Source organism: Anguilla rostrata, chromosome 5, assembly GCF_018555375.3.
Source record: "Anguilla rostrata isolate EN2019 chromosome 5, ASM1855537v3, whole genome shotgun sequence".
NCBI lineage: Eukaryota > Metazoa > Chordata > Actinopteri > Anguilliformes > Anguillidae > Anguilla > Anguilla rostrata.
The window spans coordinates 14,670,512-14,693,856 of record NC_057937.1 but is presented as its reverse complement, the minus strand read 5'-3'; the positions used below and the strand labels follow the sequence as shown (position 1 = coordinate 14,693,856).

At 40.5% G+C, this 23,345-nt stretch overlaps 1 protein-coding gene across 1 annotated transcript; it reads left to right on the top strand.

The window, feature by feature from the left end:
- The first annotated feature begins 292 nt into the window (after positions 1–292).
- On the top strand, positions 293–15,203 carry LOC135254792 (endothelin receptor type B-like). The gene is made up of 8 exons (XM_064335295.1): positions 293–653; positions 1,942–2,630; positions 6,740–6,867; positions 8,475–8,673; positions 10,986–11,138; positions 11,462–11,595; positions 12,016–12,124; positions 12,852–15,203. Exons 2-8 carry the CDS (start codon positions 2,001–2,003, stop codon positions 12,987–12,989), a joined length of 1,491 nt encoding a protein of 496 aa, XP_064191365.1. The 5' UTR covers positions 293–653; positions 1,942–2,000; the 3' UTR covers positions 12,990–15,203.
- The last annotated feature ends 8,142 nt before the right edge of the window (positions 15,204–23,345 follow it).

Here is a 23,345-nt window from a genome sequence, read left to right as displayed (position 1 = left end):
GTGATGTGCGTTTTCTTATCTCAGTCCAGTACTGTAACACGTAGCATATGGTTAAAATTGGAGGAAAAGTTCAAAGTAAAACTTGAATCTAATCCTGATCTATGTGCCTCCCTTTTCATCCAGGAACGTTAAAGACGGGAGATCGGGTCACGCAAAGCGATTTCCCTGCTGCTTTCCTATACCTCTCACTCCTTCGATTCTTAACTCGGGAGCGTTTAGCGAAGGAAATTGCCGCGCGCTGGGGGCGAGCTCGGAGAAGGAGGCAGCGGCAACAGCTGTGCGGTTCCCAGACGCCCGCGAGCCGCGACTCGGAGATGATTGTCAGCAGGCAGGGCAGCGGAGGCTGGCGTTTCCTCTGGGGCCCCGTCGGTGACTGGGGGAGGTGGAGAGATTTACAATCACACCCAGTCAAAGTGCTCCGCTGCTCCACACAAAAAAAAAAAAAAAAAAAAAAGAAAAAGGAAAAAAAGCCCTCCCCAAGACACCGGGAGACAGAGCGCTAGGGCTGCACCTCACAACAGACGCGCAAACCAGGAGGGACGACGCGCGCTTTGATACTCCGTTAATTACTCATGTGATGTGATTCGGGTGTCTCGGGGCAACAGCCGAAACTTCTTCAGCTGGTTCCAGGGGAGGCAAACATTTTAGGAAGGGTAGGTGAAAACCAAATTCATTTATTATTTATAAATGTATCAGTTTGCGTTCTGTCACCGGGTCCCACCAGGGCTGTGCCAATTCTGAAGTGTCATGCTAAGCAAAGGGATGTCTCTGCTAAATAGTTTCTTGTGTAAAAGGTGACATTTGGGAGTTTGAACAGGAAATACGATGGGCCAAAACATATCTAATGCACAGTGCTTGTGATAAAAAATTTTTAAAAAGAAAGCACTAATATAGGCTACAGGCCTTTTCTCATTGACCTTCTTTGTTTGGTGAGATATAATACTGGTCCAGTTGTTCACTATTTGTTTTTAAGGATCTATAACTACTGTTTTTTTTTTGTTTTTTTTTACAAAACTGTTCTGTCTGTTTATAATAGACCGAAGACAAAAATCACTTCCAGGAAAAATAATTCCTTTGCTCAACTGCTTGAAGGTCACATGGTTGCATGTTGATTTAAAAAGTACAAAACTAATATCAGAACTGCAAATGCTTATTGTACTTTAAGGATATGCTTTTGCATTCAAGAATGCTTTTAAACAGACAGTTGAAACATGCATTGATTAATTGTTCTAAAACAAATGAATTGTTCCGAAAGCAAATTTGTGTTGCGAAATGTTGGGTCTGTGGCTTTAATCAGAAACAGAGGAAACTCAAACAGCCGCACCAGACCTGACGAAAGCCACGAGACAAACTGTCAAAACAACAGAAAACAAAAAGACTTGTATTTATCCCCACACCACGCACACGATGCTTTCACTTCCAGGAACTACACGGAGAGGGCACCTCGTCTGCGGTTTGATTGTGACGAGTCATGGCATTGCCATCTGTGCCCCTTCAGCAAGGCTGTGTTTGAAGTCAAGATATTATTGTCAGCTCGGTGTCAAACATTCAGTGTACACTTTCTGTCAAACTTTAATCCTGACAGTTGAACTTTCTGCCATTTTTGTCAGTTTTTTTTTTTTTTTTTTTACCTGCTACTACATTGATACTTTATATACAGTTATTAGTTCAAATTTGGAGAACAAAGTCAGGGATACTTTTAATATTTTAATTTTGATTATTGAAAAAAATATCGAGAATTGGCTGGCAGGGGCGTTAATTATAATAATAATAACAATCAACCTGTGTGTGTGTATATATATATATATATATATATATAATATATATATATATTATATATATATATACATATATGTATATATATATATTACCTGTCTGAACAGCTTGAAGGTATTTCTTTAGAAAAATAATACACTGTTTCTCTCTTTTTTATCTGACCAGCTCTCTGGTGGATTCTTATCTCTTTTTGCCTGCAATCGAAGTGTGGAGTGTGCGTGAACATGGCCTTTACAGTCCTGCTCGCGTTGCAGTTGGTGATCTACATGGCCGGCACTGGAATGTGTCAGAAAACCTTTTTGATCAAATTCCCAGACACTGTCTCCCCCATCCCGACTCAGCCCACCGTCCTGCACAACTCCGGAGCCCCGACCCACACCCCCCTCACGGCCGGTCCCTCACTTTTCATCCCCGAATCCGACAGCACCCCGGCCCCTGACCGCCCGTCCACGTCCGCCGACCCAGCTGCCTCCAACCCCCTCTCCGCCAACTCCTCGGGCCCCGTCCAAAACTCCACTGGTTCCCAGGCCCACCAGCCCGATTTACAGCACGCCCCCGCCCATAACCAGAGCTCCATCCGCTCCCTGCAGAACGAGTCGAACGGCTCGGTGAAGATACGGAGAATCCCTCCGTGCAACAGGTCCACCCCCATCGCCATCAAAACGCACTTCAAGTACATCAACACGGTGATCTCCTGCATCGTGTTCGTAGTGGGCGTGGTGGGCAATGCCACCCTGCTGCGGATTATCTACAAGCACAAGTGCATGAGGAACGGGCCCAATGTGCTGATCGCCAGCCTGGCCCTGGGAGACTTGATATACATCATCATCGACATCCCCGTCAACGTCTATAAGGTAGGACGGGAGAATCCCTTTTTCCTTCTGGAGAGTTCTTTAAGACAGACGTGGTTCTTTCAGACACAGTGTGTCTGTCCCTCTCTGGTTCCGTGATTTATAATTACCTATTTGATCTGTGCGTTCTTAATGGAACATATCACGGTGAACTCAGTTTGCAGGCAGGAACGAAAGGGTTTGCGGCGTTACTACTAGGACCCGACGTGCGGTGTGACCCTTCCCCCAGCTAAATCTTCCCGATCCCTATCGGGACCTCAAAGTCTTTTTTTTCCCATGAGAGCCCTGATATACGGCCAAGTAAAATAAACACATGAATCATAGTGCGGTCTCAGAAGGAGGCATTTGGGCTTTCCAAAAGGTTGCCACTGCGCAACTTTCACATGCACATCCATCATCTGCACTAATACGCCACATAAATAAGCATAAACAGATTGTTGGATTCTTAATGAAGAAGTGGTGCACATTTCCATAGGCCTGTATTTCGAATTCACATGTAAAATGCTCAGTATTATACTAAGTGCATATTTTACTCTAATGGAGTACATGTGACCCCTCTTAGACTCCTATGATCTCAGTTTTAGTTAAATGAATGCTTACTGTATGGATGTATACATTCTCTTATCTCTGCGTTTAAAAAAGTAGTTATAATGAATGTAGGAATGAGTGCATTGAAAGTTCAGTGAAAAAAGGATATTATTTTGTTATCTTGGGTAGTGTTGAATAATTTCCACCTTCTTTAATATAATCATACAATTTCAATTCAACTGTATGATGTGTAATAACAGTATACAGTATGAATGGATCATGGGTTAGACAGGAACAGAGCTGAATGCTGTGCAGCTTTTTAAAATCCAACTCTAATCCACTGAGCCCACTTAATTTACATATGAACATTCACACATCCAAATCTAACTGAGAAATAGATCTCTCTAATTATCACACGGTCTGACATTGTTTCATGAAAAGTGTGGTTTGTATGTACCGGCTGTCCAGTAATGATCATATTTGATTCAATGCACATTATAACTTGTGAAACAACAGCCAGGAAAAGAAAGTCCAGAGTTGCAGTGCTACATTTTTATTTTCTTGGAAACATGTTGTGCATAATTCCCTTTCTTATGTAACTATTGCACTGCACATGAAGCGCAGAAAGCAAGCGATAACAGATGGATTAAAATACTTCACAGACAAGCAGAATAAAAAATCCATATCTCTATGTAAAAGGCCTTTTTTATCTTTGAGTGATTTACCATGATGAGTCAGATGAGTCAGCATTGCTTCAGAAGTTTATTATTATTATTTAATAGCCTCTGCATTTTATGTTACCATAAATAAGACAGTAGGGACTTGGGTAACTGCCAGCTGCTAACAAAAACCATATCATGTAGCGGTCATGATCACAAAGTTGCACATTTCATTGTACTTAAATTTGTTCTTGCACTTTTGTTTGTTTCCATGAGTTATTTTCTTTTTCTGCGTTTGTATGCATATTTGTTGCATAGATTAAATTTAGAGATAACCTGATTAACATTTTAAAAAAATCTTACAATCAGAAAGTGATTTCTCAGCTTTAGACAGGTAAAAGCAATTTATGCATCCGATGCTGAACTTTTATTCCACATACTACATGGAATCTGCAGCATGCCCAATCATATGCTCTTGTCAGTACATTATATTAAAATGCAAGCACCATTAACACACTTGTAAGCTTCAAGAAAGCCTTTCAAGTCTTTAATTTCATCCAAAATGAGTCCTTCACTGTCTTTCAAATAAATGCATGCTTTTTTTCTGGGAACTGATTTAGATTATTGCTGATTGCTAAGTTGGTTGTGAAAAAAAAAAAAAACATTTAATTGTCAGGGGAAATGTTGATTGAATCCAGACCTAACAAAGGTTGGAAATCAGAAAGTGAATTTTCAGCTTCATGCCAAACTGATAATGGGGATCAAATTTAATGTGTAATGTGATATATTCCTGGGTGAATTGCCTTTCATGACTATACTAATTTGAATTATTAGACAATTCATTTATCAGACAGTTAATTTATCATCTACAATGTTCTTGTTAATTCTTCCCCTGGTGAACATTGTACTGTTCTGTGAGGTTTGTTTATATGTTACTGTATCAGCAGGAGTGCGTAAGTGTTTTTGTTTTCAAAGGGTAAGATTCAGAAATGAGGCATTAATATATACGGAGAGGTATTAATTGCATAAAAAGTGCACTTTGGCTGCCATATTACCCCTGAAGTATGCATTTACAAAATTACAACTGTAAAAAAATACTCTCATCTATGTCCACATTTGTGACATGCACAAAGGTTTGCAGATGTTACAATGCATATTAAATGGAAATGTTCACTTATTTCTGCATATTTCTGTTCGCTCCCAAAACATGGAGTAATTCTGTCTGTAAATAAATGTTGGGGTTGTAATTAGGTACAAAATGGACATTTTGAAGGCAGGAGTGTTGATTACCAAAGTCTCCAGGATAAAAGTTGTCATGATAAAATGAACAATCTCTGCAACCATAATTAGTTATTAAGATCTTATTTAATCAGCACTCATAAACTGAATAACATTATCACCCTGCACATTTTCTCTCCCCCCAGACAGTGAAAAAAGCTTGTGTCTCCTTTATCATCTAAAGCCAGTGAGACGAGTGTCACAGATTTGAGTATTCCATGACTACTTTAGCTAGTTTGGTCACTGAACTTTGCGATTCTTTCGGAGAACAGACGACTCTGCTCTTAATCTTGTCCCATCTTGGCTCAGGGCCATCAGAAGGCCACGAGGAGGCAACACATCGCAGGTCCCCCCACCCCCCTCTCCACCCCCCCATGACCATACAAAGAACATAACAACTGAATATGTTTGCCAGCTACCAGCCTAAATCCTCTGTGTTTGGGTTCCATTAGCAGATAAGAGACTAAATAAGACTGAGATATTGACTTCAATTCATTCAGAGCCCAGGGTTTGAACAAGACATTTGAAATCACCTGTGACCGAAGGAAAGGAGGTCACTATTTAGTACTTTTGTATGAAAAATTGAATGCAGGAAAGTTGCCTTGGTTGTGGTGCCCCACATATGTATTACAAGGCCTGTTCCTTTTGTTATAGGATGTTTCCTATGGGTTTCATACAGATGCCAAAATTAATCCACTCCACACACAATTTAACAGCCATAAAATGGCTACCCAGAAGTTGCATTCTGTTATGTTGTAATTAACTGGAAATGTAAATAATGAGTCAGGATGTGTCAGCGAAGACATTTATCTAAACACCCATCAGAAAGGATGTGGACGATCCTTTTCAGGGAAGAGGCAATTTCTGCTCAGGGAACGCTGCCAAACTGGAGCCTGGATGGGACCTTTTGAGGGCAAGGCCGTTTTTCCTGCTGGAGACAGGGGAGATGCCGGTCAAGGGCATCTCTCTGGAAACCACCGCCACGCACGTCAGAGGAGTCATTCCTCTGAACGCCGACAGCCTTCGCCCACACCCCGCTGCTGGGAAACAACTTTTCAAGTCAGAGACCTGCAGCCCGAGTGCTAATTAGTCCCTTAACGGGTCAATAAGGGAGCCTACCTCCTTATATATGGCCTTACTCATGCCCTTGTGCCAAAAGAGGATAGTGGAACTATGGATGAAGTACTCCCTCACCGCAAGTATTTTTTACAGAATCAAGAAGTTCTTGATTCTGTAAAACAGTGAGGCCAGGAGAAGTTTGCTACTGCAAATGAAAACACAAAAACAGCCACACAGCTCCAGACTGAACTCGCTGTCACCGCAGCTAAATTCTTTATTGAGTATTGTAGGGGGTGGACTCTTTTGGAAATGGAAAACACTGAGGTTGCCTGGGTGCTTAAGGCTGTGCGATCCGAAGTGGAAAAGTAGCTACTGAAGAGAATCAGGAGGTGGAGATACAGGTCATCTGTGATTTAATAGAAAATAGTATTTACGGATATAACTCTCATTGAGTTCTGAATCTGTGTAACAAATGAGATGAAGCACCACACAAAGCGACACCTGTAAAAGCTATAGTTCGTTGAGACCCACAGTACATTTTCTGAAACTTGGTAATTGTAATCAATCCCATCATTCTTCTCTTTGTAGCTCCAGATGATGCAGTGGCCCTTTTCTGACAATGCCTTTGGTCTGTTCCTCTGCAAGCTATTCCCATTCCTACAGAAGTCCTCATTGGGAATCACAGTATTCAGTCTAATGGCTCTCAGTGTGGACAGGTATGTGTATGTTTATCTGAACAGGGTCTATCACGAGCTTACATTTATACTGTGAGGAAATATTTGTTTGGTTTCTTGCTGGTAATTGAGATACTGGACAGTACTTATCTATGCCTGTTGAAGCTAGAAGAAGACAAGTTGTGGTTACAAATTTGAAAATATATACATGTTTCCTACTGCTGCTATAACTAAGAAATAAAAATAAGGATTTTTGATATTATCACAGCAGACATTCCATTTTTTATGTACTTTCTGTGAGTTGACTTACTGCTTGATAGTATACAAGCATTGGAATACTTATCAATATTCATCAGGAAATAAATATTTTTGATCTGGCCCAAATTATTTTATCTTATTTCTATGGGGTTATTTGTTTTATATGTTTATTATTTTAGGAGAAAAAAAATCTAATTGCTAAGGAATGTAGTAGAGCAGTGAATTCAGTTCAAGTTTCTAATTTCATCAAAATGTACTTATTCGGTCATACTGAGAATAAGATTTGTGCCATATGTGTGAGTTAATCTAGTGTCATTCCAATTGTTCACTGGAAGAGGACTGGTTATGGAAGTTATATTTACATAAATTTAATTGTTAATCTTGCTGTAACAACACCTCCTTCACTATTTAAAGAATACATTTTGTCACAAGCAAACACAATTGTACAGAAAGGAAACAGGAAATAAACACAGCTTGAGGAGTTTCCACGGTCATATTTTTATGGTTGTGGTTTAGTTGTGCCTGGTGCACCTACTGTGAAGGTGGGGTTCAAGACCAATTGTGCTGTAGAGAGCAATAAATCCCTCCTGGATAAAGGAAGGAAGTGAGTCAGGCTTGTGGCTGTTTGAGGTCAGCAGTAGCGGAAGGCAATGAGGTCACAGAGAGCTGTGTCCTCCTTTAAATAACCTCTTCCTCCATGGCAATATTCACAGACCATCCAGCCACCTGCACTGGCCTGTTTATAAACTGCCCCATAAAAGTCCTGGAAGGAACCAAACAGGCTCAAATCTGCTCAATATATCTGCTATCACTAAATACCCCCCCGCCCCCCCAACCACACACACACACACGTTTTATCTCTAATCTGTGTATTATATTATATTTCCCAGCATTCCTTTATGTTCAGTCACAGCAGGTAAATGCTAATGATAGTATTTTATTTCCAGTTCGGTCATAGGCACAAGGCTGATAATGGTGTGTTCCGAGTTTTTTTGGCCATGGTTACTGGGAGAAAGATGGCAGTGCCTTGTGGGTTTGATCTTAAGCACAGAGGGCTGATGAAGGCATGTTCTTGAATGTTTGGCCAAAGGTATAGGGCTAATGAGGGTGTGTTCCTGTGTGTTCCCTCTTAGGAACAGGTTTAAAGATGGCGTGCTTTCGCGTGTTCCCTCTTAGGAACAGGTTTAAAGATGGCATGCTCTTGTGTGTTCCCTCTTAGGAACAGGTTTAAAGATGGCATGCTCTTGTGTGTTCCCTCATAGGAACAGGTTTAAAGATGGCATGCTCTTGTGTGTTCCCTCTTAGGAACAGGTTTAAAGATGGCATGCTCTTGTGTGTTCCCTCTTAGGAACAGGTTTAAAGATGGCATGCTCTTGCGTATTGTGTCGCAGGTACAGGGCAGTGGCTTCCTGGAGCAGAGTGCAGGGAGTGGGCATACCGAAGCAGACAGCCATCAAGATACTCGCCATCTGGGTCCTAGCCATCGTCCTTGCGGTGCCCGATACCATCTGTTTCAACATGGTCGAATCCAGCCATGGCAGCATCTCATTTCGCACCTGCATGCTTAAACCACCGAACGGCACCATGGAGGTACCGTACTTTATACAGTTATCTATTTAATAATGTCACAAGTGTCAACCTGCCTAACGTTAAAATTAACTCGGGTGTTACATTTCTTCCAGAGGAATAAAGTGTGTAATTGTACCAACATGCTAGAAAACAGCTCACATGTGGGAAATTGTTCTACACGCAAGGCTTGAGGAATTTTCTAAATATATTTACTGAGAGAAGAAAACGCACCGCATCCCAAAAACAACATAAAGAAATATGAGCCAAAAGATAAATAAATGAGCACAATGAACTTTTACTCAAAAGAGGAAACAGTGTGCTACAGACAGAAATAAAAATCCAAATAAACAAGAACAACATATGATTTAGAGTTTTAAAATGACTGTTGCAAATGAGAATTGACTTCAGCATAAAATAAATGCATACTAAATTGATTTTAGGATAAAGTAAATGTGTTCTCCGATATGAAAATCCAGGGGGAAAAAATTAAGAAAAAAAAAGCAAAATGCATGCTTTGGAAATGAGCCCTATGTTATTAAGGTTACTCAGTATGCAGGCGTTCCCACACCACAAATGTTACAGTAAATGGAACTCCTCTTGGGCACTTATTTGACCATCATGGTCTGTATGAGGTCCCTGTCCTCACCATTTCTTTTCTTAATATGTCTCATGCTGGCTTGAAATGAATCCACCTACTCCAGAAATAAAGCCAGGAGGGCTGTGAGAGCTGGCTAACGTCATCACTAGAGCCAGGGCAAAGAGAGCGGGTCCACAGGAAAAGGTCCATGGCCGCATTGTCTTAAGACTTACCCATTCACAACTTTACTGCGCCCATGGAATACGATGTACGTCAGAAAAGCACCTTGACTCTATCACAAGTCAACGCCCATATCCACTGTTTTTAAACAGGAAAGTGAGGTTGCAATGTGTTTATTTTAAAAGGCAAGTGATCCATCACAGAACAGTTCCCAGACCTTTGAGAAAGTCCCCTTATGGACATAGAATATACAGCAATATAGGAAATATCAACATATTTACTATACTTTACAGTATACAGGCAAATATACTAATTATTGCCATCTTCAGATATTGCAATATATTTATTTCGGTAAAATATATTTTATCATTACAATTCCACAACTCCACAAATTCATAAAATATTGCAACATATTCATTTTCCATAAGGGTCAGAGGAATTCTTAACATCATTTTCCAGAGTCTGGAAGCATTAAACATTAGGTGAAAGAAACAATACACTACACAACATAAGGCACAAACAATATTTCACTGTTTGTATGGTAATGGCAAAGGCTACGATGCTAATTGCCAGTCACATGTCAGCCTGTAATTCCATATGAAGCAGAGTTAAAGCAACACCTAGCTACTCACACCCTCTATATACATGCTACTGTATATAAACACCAATCAAAAGCCCAGCTACACTGCAAAATCAACTCTGACAGAATACTTTTAACTGTAACACTAACAAAGTAATATAAACTCATATAATCTCTATATTACAGTTCATTTAAAATTTTTCCGTATACTTCACATTAATATAAACGCAGGAGCCACCCATTCAACAGCTGAAGGACATTTGCAGATTTTCACAAGGACAAGAAAGTTAGAAGAATATTGCAGCCAGTGCTCCCATTGTGCCAACAGAATTGTTGTTTGAAAGTAAAAAAAAATTTTAAAAAACTGTATGAACAAACTCCGAAAATGCATGTATATACAAAAGCAAGAAAGCAAAATCAATAGGCTGAAATTCTTAACTCACCGTCCCCACCCCCTCAGTGTAACACTGTCCTTATTCATAGAAATGGGGGTTGTTAATTGATTGCAGGCTGGCAGGTTAGCACCAGAGGGTTGGATGTGTGTCTTTTCAAAGCAGAGCCAGATGTGCCCATATCCTAGAGCATTGTGCCAAGACTTTGAATAAACCACAGGAAATATATGGGCCAGATGCATATGGAACCTGCGCTAACCTGATTTAAATCAGATTTCAAGGGAAATTATGCTTTGCACTGTGTTTCTGGAGCAGTACCATGCACCCAGAGCTGTACTGATATAGTGAATATATGTGGCATAGACAGATCTAAATGGTATAGATCTATTGGTCCAAATCACAATGGTGTCTGTAGTGCACTTTTGCCTCACATAGAACTCTACACAGAAACTAAGCAATTCTGTTTAATCATATTGTTAAAAAATATATACAAAATATTTAATTATTTGACACAATGGTGCAGTGATGAAGAAGGCCGTTGCTGTGTTGGTTGAGCTGACTCTTTGAGGACTAGCCTGAGCTAACTCTTCGCTGTTCCCTCCAGATGTATGTGCATGTGAAGGACTGGTGGTTCTTTGGGTTTTACTTCTGTATGCCCTTGGTCTGCACGGCCATCTTCTACACCCTCATGACGATCAAGATGCTCAACCACAGAAAAGGCAGTCTGAGGATTGCTCTCAGCGAACACCTTAAACAGGTAAGACAATACCATCACCTGCTCCCCAGTGCACCCACAGACACAATCAGAGAGACTCTGTAGGATTACAGCAGCCCATCTGCTGAGAACTACATCAGGAAGCAAATAAAGCCAGAGGTCTGTATGAACACAGAGCTCCCCCCTCTGGGTGGCTGCTAGATAGTGGTACCATTAAAAGTTCCTTTCTCCCATCAAGAAGTCCAATCAGTCCTGAAAACTCTGACATGAGTTTCCTGTGTCATTACAATCTCTATCCACTGTAAGGCCTCTGACGCAGTAATTTCTCTGAGGATAGTAATTAACCAGGAGTTGGTTTCTTTCAGAGGCGGGAGGTGGCTAAAGCTGTCTTCTGTTTGGTTCTGATATTTGCTCTGTGCTGGCTACCTTTGCACATGGGCCGCATCCTGAAATGGCTTCTGTACAAACCAGAGAGCCCCGACCGGTGTGAACTACTCAAGTAAGTAAAGCGAGAGTCATCAAACCACAGCACAACTCGTAAAGCAACGGTTTTCTGTTTTGTATGAATATATTCTGCGCCAACCTAATGGTGTCTCTGAAACATGGCAGAAGATTATTACAGGTTACGAAAATTGGTACAATGTCTATCAAATGAACAGTACAGGTAATGCCACTGGTGACCATGCAGTAGACATTCACTTGGATTTATTTGGCATGTGTTGTTCCCCTGTGGAATGTTTCTTGGAATGTGTGGCTTTATGCTTAAGAGGAAGACTAAAATAATTGCTTTTATGTTAGGATTAACATACTGCACTTCCACCTGTCACACACTGTACATCCCCGATTTTGTCTTAATTTTGAAAACGCTATGAGGTAGTCACACTGTAGTTGATATTCACAGACATTCCCTTGATTTTAGCTTCCTGTTGGTGCTTGACCACTTGGGCATTAATTTGGCAACTGTGAACTCCTGCATCAACCCCTTCATCCTCTATTTTGTCAGCAAGAAGTTCAAAAATTGTTTCAAGGTAGGTCTCTCCTTGCATTTTACGGAGCACACACATTTCTTTTTTCGCTCAGTTCATCCCATCTGAAAGCATAAGTCTCATTCCCTCCCAACTCCCCTGCTCCCCGACCCATGGGACTCTCAAAGCTGTGGGACAATGAAACCTGATGGAACATGTTGAGAACATTCTTCTGAGAAAACCAAACTTTGGTGGTGATTTGTTGCAGACTGATGTCACATTCTGCATTCTGACAGAGGACCCTAGAGAGAGATGAAAGCAGTCCCATTCTCTATGCTTCCAAACAAGCGATAATGTTCAGTCCCAAAGCCCAGTCTGGTATCTTACAGGTTGCTGGGACTGCAGACTTCACTGTCACCTACAAGAAAGCATTATGAAGCAGTGATACTGACAAACTAACCTGCTTTTGTGTTCACTGTAAAACTTAAAGGCAAAATGTTCAGCAGTCTTTGGTCTGCACAGGCCCACACCTAATCACAGCTAATATCCTGAAATAGAGTGGCCTTTCAGAACACTGGAAGACAGTACAACATGGCATACATGTATATGCATGTGTGGTCCATGAAGCAAAACAGCACGGTGAATGTTTTCGTCTCTTTGCTCTGTAATCATGGCAGGAGTCTAAACAGTGCGCTGTAGTTGCATAGTATGCACACTTGATGATCTCGCTCTCTCTCTCTCTCTCTCTCTCTTCTCTCTTTCCTCTCTCCCTCGCTCCATCTCCTCACAGTCTTGCCTGTGTTGCTGGTGTTACTCTGGGACATTAGCCGCCAGTACACCGCAGAACGGCACAAGCATCCAGCAGTGGAAGAACCAGGACCCCAACAACCAACAGGCGGACCACAGCCAACGTAAAGACAGCGACTGAGTCATGCGCTGACTGTGGGCCTGGGTAGAGGGGGGTTTCAGCGCTTTTAAAGAGGGTATTTGGGCCCTTTCCATACAAGGCACTGAGGCTACACTCGCTTGTGCAGAGCACCGTAACAGTTCTGAGCCAAACGCAATGAAAAAAAAAAAAAGCTAATTGTGTACAAGTACACAGACAATGGGACCGATGTGCTCACAGCGTTTCCCAGATCGCACAGATTTGGCAGCGAGCGTTTTTCCTGAGACGATGAAAGCATTGTTTGCGGCGGAAGAGGAGGGGAGAGAGATTGGAACAGGATACACCTGAAGCCGAGCTGTGCGTAAACCTAATCAGCGGCCTCGCACTGAGGGCGAGGCTTCTGGGAACAGTAGGAAGGAAGTGCGGAGTGGCCTCCATGTCAGAGCTAATGGAGGAACCCAACGCTACTGTCAGACCAGGGCCCTGTCCTAGCGTCCTCCTCACTCACACTCATATTCTACATGTACTACGCAGGGTATTTATACACATCTGTGCACTTGGTGTATGAATGCATACACCCAAACATATCTAAAGTAGGCTTGTTCATAAGGTCATGTACACACTCCCTGGAAGACTGAAATGAGAGCCATTGAAGCGCAAGGCAGAGGTCGTTTCTTCTTTTAACCTCGTAAGCGTTTGGATTATAAAAGGTTATATGCTGTAATAAAAATGTACTTACGTGAATAATCCAACAGAATATTTTGTATGTGCTCACACCGCATTGTATAACCATCTGAGCACGTTAGGAAAAGAAAAGCATAACGCATCACTTTCTATTGAAACGAAGAGGTGCTGTCACCTTGATCCGCTCTTACAAGTTCATTAGCATGGGTATGCTTGGAACTGTATTTTGTGAGTGATTCATGCACACTGTTCATTTGAGCTGTTGGGTGGTCCATTCTGTTATGGCAGAGGTCTAATACACTGATGGGCCCTGAGGTTTGGCATCGAATCTGGACCGTGGCTTGTAGCACTGAAAAGTGAGATGCAATTGGCTGCAGCATTACATTAGGGATAGGAGGGTTTCAGTTACAGTGCCTTATCAAGCACGAACAACTCCCATTGGATGATCAAGTGAATTGAATTGAATTCAATTCAATTAGGGCGGCATGGTGGTGCACTGTAGCCTCACAGCAAAAAGGTCCTTGGTTTGAATCCAGGGGATTTCCGTGTGGAGTTTTTATGTTCTTCCTGTGTCCTGCGGGTACAGTTTCCTCCCACAGTCCAAAGACGTGCCTGTTAATTGGAGAGTCTAAATTGTGAGTGAATGGTGTTTGTGCCCTGCGATGGACTGGTGTCCTGTCCTGGGTGTAGTGTCATTCTCCAGCTCATATCCATGGAAGCGTGACTTGATGTGCATTAAGAAGCAGTGCTTGGCATGTCATGCTTGGGAGCAAGCATGTGCTCATAATATGTGGTTGGACGTTCCCAACTAGGGAATCGAAATAAAATAAAAAAAATCATAAATACTGTTCATTTAACACTTTACATGTCTTAAGGAAGATCTCAAATACCATGGAGAATTAGGTCACAGACAAAATTATACCTGCCAATATTGCCAAGGGGAAGTGAATGTAAATATTTAACAGTCTATTCCAGATATACAAATGAAAAACTGCATATAACAATGCATTCAGCCAAAGCTTTATAACTGTGAAACATGTTCTTCAACTGTATAGTAAATCTATCATTATTACTGAGTTATTCATGTTTGTATTCTCTGTATTGTCATGTTTGTGTATAAAAATCATATTTTGTGTATGTCATCCAATGCCTGGAGCAGGATTGACTTGGTCTTGTTTAAGTCTGAAATACTAAACTGTGGATGGGAGGTGTACAACATAACCTAAAGAAAGGGAAAACTTCACTCATAAGGAGCATGTGTGCATTTCCATATTTATGATTTTATTTGTGTGCGTGTGAGAGAGTGAGAGAGAGACAAACTCAAGACTTATACCACCAATATTGTAAGAAATTGCTTTGTAAACTTTATGTACTGCTTATGTCCACGTTTTATTTTTTTAACAACATGAGGTGTGACAATTTTCAGCATCACTCTCTCCTTAGAATAGTCATGTAACCTCTCTGCACAGATAAACAAGAAAAAACATATTTGTGAAAGATTAATTATGAATGGTCAACAGTATTAAAATACTCTATATTCAGAGTCAATAAATTGCACTTAATATTTGTGAACTTGTTCATGGGATCTTTTTTCAAGGCAATGTTGATCAGCAGAACATTATCAAATTATCGAAGTTATTGCTGTGATCTTGCATTCTCCTGTATTCAAGACATTTTAAAAGTATTTCACTGTGGCACTTAAGATGGCAACAGTAGCCTTTAGCCATCCAGTATTTGCAAAAAAGCAGGTTTCTTTTTCTTATTAACATTGTCAATGAAAATCCACAGCTTATTTTCAATAAAAGACCATTTTAAGGACAGGCAGCTGGTTGTTCGGCTGCAGTTCTTCTGATTCGGGTCAGTCACGGGAGGACGGCGCTGTCGGCTACGGCTGTGGTCACGCAGCGACGCGCTGTCTTCGCACGGAAGGGAAAAGGATCCTTGTGGGAGCCGGCTTTTCAGTGTCCCGTGAAGCAGGAGTTTTGTCTGGGAGTGATTTAAAACGCGCTGTGACCCGGGGCTCTGGCGGGTCGCAGGGATTGGGGTCATTTGTGTCAGTTCCACGGATGTGAGGGGCTTCGGAGGCACAGGAAAGAGCGGATGAGAAGGACAACTGTCAGGAACTCTGGGGAAACTTCTGTTTGGCACACGGGTTGAACCTCGCGTCTCTTTTGAACTTGGCACAGCTCTAGCGTAGCCCGTACTCTCAGATGGGAGTAAAAATATCACAAATAGAACTGCAACCTAGGAAATGATGGCCAGAGGGAAAATAAATGGAGGTTTAACTTATCTGATATGGCTAATATGTGTATAGATTTTTGGACCCGAGGTGTGCGCTCAACTACAATATATTAATCGTACTCAGTCAAAATGGAGTGTAGCGGTACTGCTTAGCTATTTGTTTAATTGCAAGGCTATTTTATGAAAAAAAAGCAAGCGCAATGCGCTTTGCTAAAATAATAATAATAATAATGAAGGAATAAAAATAAAACTTTTTTTGTGCTTTTTGAGAACAGTAAAACAGCACTGGTAGATTAAATGTTTATTAAAACTACTATCATACAATTCAAACATTCAGCCTATACAGATAAACAAGGCGTTACAGTACAATGACCTGCCATAAAGGCAAGGAAAGTGGAATGGTATCAGTCCACATCACACACCATCCACGGAAATAGTATTACTGATGCTCAATATTTACATGTCAATGTTCATTAACTTGATGAATGACAGGGTGTTGATGATACATTAGTGACATTTCCTTGGTCTAGAATAACAGCCAAGAAGTTCTGTTACTTATCAAGTGCAATGGCTGGTGTTTTTGTGTTGTCCATTTCCGCAGATTTATATAGTTGCTTAGACTGTATGGTACGAAACATTTGGAGCTGTTCTGAACCAAGTATTCAACAAGGTTATACGAAACTTAAAAACTGAAAAAATAACTGACAAAAATAACTCACTCACCAGCTAATTAAGAAACACAAAGCCTATGCCAAAATCACAACTCTGTCATCAGAATCTTATTTTAATCTTAATTCATGATTTGTAACTATGTTTTTGTAAGCACTATACAAATAAAGTTATTCTTCTTCATCATCTTCTTCTTCTTCTTCTTCTATTTCTTCTTCTTCTTCTTCTCTTCTTCTTATTATTATTATTATTATTATTATTATTATTATTATTACTTGTACTCAAAGGTTAAACATTAAGAAGTGTTAGGTTAATGTAATAAGCTAGTTGTGATAGTGGTTAGGTCAAAGTGTAAACTTACAGCTTAAAGAATGTTTGTAACATTTTTTTAAAAATCAATATCTCTACATCAACTTTCAACAAAAAAAAGAGACATTTCTTGACTTGTTTTCAACTGCTCTGTTTGTCAAAGAGATTCCGGGGCAAGTTTTTCTTGGGAGTCTGGTGTATGCCAATGTTTCAGAATTCCTCTTGAACTGTGGTTGAAGACGTGGAAAATTATGTCTGCCTTTTGACGTAGGAAGGAGCAAAAAAACTTTGTGAGTTTGTGTGACGTGCTTCTGCCTGTTGGGAAAGAGAGACCAGTTTTAGTTCTGAGGAATTTGGTGGGAAAATGATCTCTTGCCAGCACTGAGCTGAGTAACGCTCTCAGGCGAATAGGGAGGGGGCACAGAGGGGCCAGGGGAGGGCCTTTATATAGAATATGACTGTCAGGGCCAAAGATGTTTCCTAGCTAAATATGTTGAAGGCCAATAGTTGAAAACAAGAGGGAAAATCGTACATTCAGTTCCCTGCTGACATTTAGAGGCCTCTGTGTACCGTTAGAACCATCCTTCATTCAGAGCGTTTTAGATCACAAAAGCCTGCTGTTTTCCCCTGTCATGCCTGCATCCACAGTGTTTGTTAAAAAGGTTCATATGTACTGTATGTCCTACAGACTGCTACCACAGCCCTCTGTGTAAAACATGCATAGTCTCACCTCTAAAATAATTTTGAATGTAAGAGCTACTAGGGGGTGCATCTGAACCGCACCGCAATACCATATTGGGACATGCACAGATAATGCAATGTATACAGGTTTTAGCCTTCCTGACGTTCACCAATGGTATTTGGATGGTATTTGGTAAATAAGAGCAGTGGAACAGGTGAGCACAAAATGGAGAATGAAACAACGCTAATTAGTTGTGTGCAGAAAAACACATTTCTCTCCACATTGCCAAGAGTGTAAGATGAAAAGATGCCACCACCAGATCTGCCAGCCAACCGTTTGTTGACACAAGTGCTGATTGTGATTCGCAGCCTTGCCGGGCTGTTTATAATTGCCCATAGTGTCACTCCGGCAGAGACGCTTTCATGTCCAAATGTAATACCTGCTCCAGTGGAACACCTGTTCCCGGGGGCCAGTCTGTTCCCAGGTGAACATTTGTAACAGTGGATTACCTGTCTCCAGCCTACATGGTCTAGGACGTTACTCGTCTGTGTCAAATACCTGTGGTCATACTTCATGCCTCTGTAATGAGAAGGCTTTGAACCTGTGACTAGCATTCCCAAGACTAACTGTGATGTTCCTAGTTTCTGTAAGCCACTCCGGATGAATGTGTCTGCTAAGTACATGTAATGGCTGTTCAAGACCCAGATTGAAGTTATCAGCTCAAAATAAAATTTTAAAATGGTTCTGGACCACAGCTGTGTGTTGGATTCCCTGTGAAATCTTCTTCATAAAAGCCAAAACAGACAAACTGGCATAGGCTTGCAAAATATGTCTGTTCGGATATATTATCAAAGTGTGTTTACTTTAAGAATGAGAATGACTTCATCTTTCATGCAAAAGAACTGAAAACTTTTCTCATGCCAGCTCTCTCATATGTGCTGTTCAGAGCGGGAAATGATTCCTGATTCCCTTAATCAAATAGCAATGCAGCAAATTCAACCCTATTGCATACTGTAGCAAAAACTCCTTAAGAGTCTGCCGTTATATACCATCGTTCCCTTCATTTGCATAAGTCTGCTTAAGGCATATTATTTCTGCAGATGACTTGAGACCTTCTGAGGCAGCTTCCACAAGTATGTATATCATACTTTTCAGCTAACAGCCATACCAGACTTTGACATTTCATCTGAGGGCTGAAGCGATGCAGAGTTGGGCTTGGTTAGCATTTGAATTCGAAACTCCAGGCAAAACAATGTTGCTGGTGGAAGTAGCATTTGTGAGCCAGAAGGGAGCAATCTTACCTCTGGACCACATATAAATCCAATGCCCTAGCATTGCAATGGGAAACTGTGTTGTAGGAGGTGCCATCTATTGGATTGGATGTTGAACTGTTGTCCAGAGTCCGTGTAGTCAATAAAAATTACATGATACATATCGTAAAGATTTCCTCTGGAGTCATGGATACATTCTCAGTCTGGCCACTTAATCACCTGCCAGTATAATTGATTCAACTAATTTCCTCCCTCTCAATCTTAGCTGATGTGTCAACTGCCACAAGATGGCTGCCATGCATCACCCAGATGCTACACGTAGATGGTGGTTGAGGTGATGTCCCACTTTCACTGTAAAGTACTTTGAAATCATAAAGCGAGATATACGAGAACCACCGATCATTACATTGTATTATGACATTACATTATTTTCACTCATTGAGTTTTCTCAGGTCTCCCAAGAAATAACCAAACCCAGTCCTGCTCAGCTTTAGCCCTAATATGTGTCCCGTGAGACCTCCTAATGCTTCTATCTCACCCTGTCACGTTACCAGCATGTGAGATGTTTTTTTTTTCTGTCCCCAAAGCTGAATAATCATAAATGTGAGAGGTACTGTGACCTGATTTACTGCATGAGCAGAAGCTGCCATATTGGCTAGTGCCAACACTGTGCCCTGCTTCCTGCATCTACAAAGCCCTAAGTAGCATTGTATCAAATATTTGTAATCATTGTTTAAACCATTCTACATTATTTAATCTCATTCTGGTTGAATGTGAATGATGAAATCATCTGAAAAATGTTTTGGTTTCATTGAAGCTGTTCCCTTGTCAAATTAAACAGAAATGAGTAAGAAAAATATGATGTAAGACAGATATCTGCGGTCACATTTGCATGTTTGGTGAACATTCTGAAAGTATTTTTATTACAGGTAGTTATGCCTAACGAAATTGCAGTATTTAAATCATGTTTTAAAAATGTACAGTATAAGGAAACAATGCATGGCTAGAAGTTACAGCTGGTTTCATTTATCTTTGCCGATACGCTATTAGCACAGAGTACTTTATTTGATGAAGTATTTCTTTCAATTTTCGAGAATTACTAAGATCACCTCTCCTTCAGCCACAACAGACCACAGCAATGGCCACCCCTCAGTTTTCCGTTATCGTGCTTCTTCTGATTGTTACAATTCTGCATTGATTCTGTAGAGTCAAGCGACAAGCAGCACAAAGTCCAACCACAGGCCACTGCTCAGTGACAACACCAAAAACTGTAAAGGAATATCTTAACAAATGTTCTCCAAAACAGACCAGTAATCAGCTTTGCTTTGCTGTACAGGTTTCCCTTCTTTTTTTTTTTCATGGCTAGGTTAACCAGCATGGTCTATTGCTTGTAAAAGTTACATGAAGGTATCACAAAAAGCAGATGTAGAGTAAAGGTTTTCATTTTGCTCAGATGGAATTGTTATTGATTTCTTCTGTCCCAAGTTAGCCATGTGGTTCTTCCCATCCTGCATAGCAGTCCCTCCAAGCAAATATCCCAGGCCCTGGGTTTTGCTAAGCCCATTTTTAATTCATAAAAGCCGAAAGGATGGATTCAATATTCATGAACAATCTGTCTATAAACAACAGATAATGCATCTGTGGGGCAGTATATTCTAACACAAAGGAAAGTTCTGTCGACCACAAAAGAAGTGAAATGCCGTGGTCAAACAGGATACAAATCTGGCATAAATAGGTTTACGTCTCCCTTACTACACTGTTTGGAATGATACAGCCCGAGAACTGAAAAATGAAAAATTGACAGATAAGAGTGCAAAGAATTTGCCGGAAATGCAGGGACGTTTTATATTCTTTAAAAACTGGCAGATAGGGAGGGGATAAGACCAACCAATGTAAACGTCATTGTGAAACACTTATTTTTAGATAAGACATTTTAGTTAGTAATTATGAGGGTGAGTGAAATGGGGCAATGTAGATGAATAAAGCCGTTATGACTTTGAGAACAACAGACAAAATAGCAGTTAGTGACTTCATGTTATGCATCAGAGTTAACTGGAAATTATTTTATTCTTGTGTACAAGGGCTAAGGTCAATTACTAGTTTCTGAGTTCCAAACCACCCCCCATTATTTTACATTGAACTACTTACTTGCTTTCTAAAATCCTGAAAGAGACCAGCAGTTTATTTTGCATGTAATCAATCCACACAGCTGGATATGTACTTGAAGCTATCACAGTTCAGTCCATTTTTCAGTAGTGTCCGACCTGAGAACTGAACCTACAGCCTCTGGTTTCGAATCTAAGCTCCTTATCAAATATACAGAACAACATCGCCATCCTGAAAGACAATGTCATTTATTTAACAATATTAATTTAGTCAGGCACAGGAAGAACATACAATGGATGTTTCTCACTAGTCCGTGAGAAAGCATGATTTTGTTTGGCGTTCTTTTTGACGTAGTAAACATGCAACCAATTTGTTTACAAGTGTTTCTGATAAACAGCAGATGATTTCCCAAAAACATCTTAACATCAAAACATTTTAACCTCTGCACTGCTTCTCTGAGAGATGAATCTGTTGTTTTGTTTCCAATAAATTATTCTCAAATGCAGAAGAGTACAAAGTGGAAATGTCTATTAAAATAAAGAGAAAACAACCCTTCAATAAAATACTTTATATTCATTATGTCATCATTTAACGGGGGGAAAAGAAACTCCACTCCAGTTTCAAATCCAAACCATGGCTGTTATAATGTATCTTTGAACATATACATGCAAATTATTCAGTTTAAGTGCATGTACTGTCTGAATGTGCTTATGTGTGCTACTTTAAAGCATGTTTAATTCCCAAATCCAAAGCTTAGACAATTGCCCCATGAAGCCTTTCACATCTGAGGAATCTTAGTAAGAAGTGGTTTATTCAGTGTTTCAACGTGCTAACTGTGAAACACTGTCTCCTTTCAGAGCACAAAACGCTGTCAGATGTTGCGGTGTTGGCATAGAAACCCGATAGGGTTAAGTCGAACACGAAAAAGAATTATGGTGCGCTTAAAATAATTCCGTATGACTGCAAATACAGTAGGTTTCCATTATAGAATTGATTTCTGATGTCCATTTATTATGAACATGGGGGGGAGGGGGGTGGGGATTCAGTGTCTATACGCTGAATTTGTTTCTTTCGGTTGGAATCTATGCAACTCAAAGAAACAATAAAAATGGTTTTTGTCACACCTCTCCAACAGAAGTGTTTTATTATTCAACTATGAGTTGCTGACAAGTCTCGCAAAAACAACTTAAACACTGGTGTGAATTATTGATTTATACTGCCATCTAGTGGCAGTGACAAAGGAAACATAACTCCTGACTTCAACATGTCAACTATTCTGTGGTATGTGAAATTGCTTCAGTATCTTTTCAGCTGCATAAATTAAGATGTAAAATGTAGAATGTAACATATAACATATTTAAAAAGTTATTAGATTATCTCACATGCATGTAGAATAATGAATACCTATGTCCTCTAAGAATTCCATGGACAGTAATGAGCATCATCAGTCAAGCAGTCTGGCAGTTATACAGAGTAGAGAATACTTTATTTGTTGAGTGCCAGTTTTGTACGTTCATTCAAAGTGGTGTACAATGGACTCCTAGACTGGATACCCCACCAGTGAACAGGCTTCATGTGGTTTTGTGGTTACAAACGTAGAAAGTCTAGTAACAACAAAACTAAGCCTCTGTGCACAGATGTATGGCTGAATTGTTTTGAAGGCTCATTAAAAATCTTAACATGGGATCTATCACTCTCCAGATGTTTATAAACAACACAGTGGTTACCAGTGTTAAAATAAACTTCAGCTTCCTTTCCAGCTTAATAGTCAAACTGCTGGCCATGTCTGTAGCAAGTACCAGTGACAGAATACTAATTAAGCACGTTTTTTTTTTTTTTGATGGTCAAGACTTGGAAAAAGACTGTCGGCAGAATTGTGACCTAGGCTGCAGAGACTTGTGAAAAAGAAAAGCCAGCTGGCACTTCGGCTGTGCTGGCTTTCTTTCTCTGAAATAAATCTTCTCTGTGAAAGCATCAGCTTCACAAGAACACACTCTGAGCCTGCACATTCAGGCAGTGTTCCCTTAGTAACAAGCTTGTGGTAACAAGCCAATTGGCAACTTGGTCTTTTGTTCTTAGCTTGTTCTTAGACTGCTGTTAAAGGCAATTGTGATTCTGACTTTGATTTTGGCCTTGCAATGTCATGGTTTTTTCCAACTTTTTTTGGGAGACTGATGATGTCATCTTGGTCTGGCATTCTAAAATCGCCTAGCAACCCTGGTGCTGGCACTGAGAGTGAGGTCTACCATCCTTCCAAGGCAGAGAAGGTTCTGGAATCTCTGCCATGCTGGAACAGAGAGCTCACAGAGAAGGTCCCTGTGGTTGAGGGAATTCGCAGCAAAACTGGATCACTTCAAGAACACAGGGCAACAGGTCAGGTACACAGACAGACTGTCCTGTCCTAACCACACCGAAAGATAACAAGAACTTGTATGA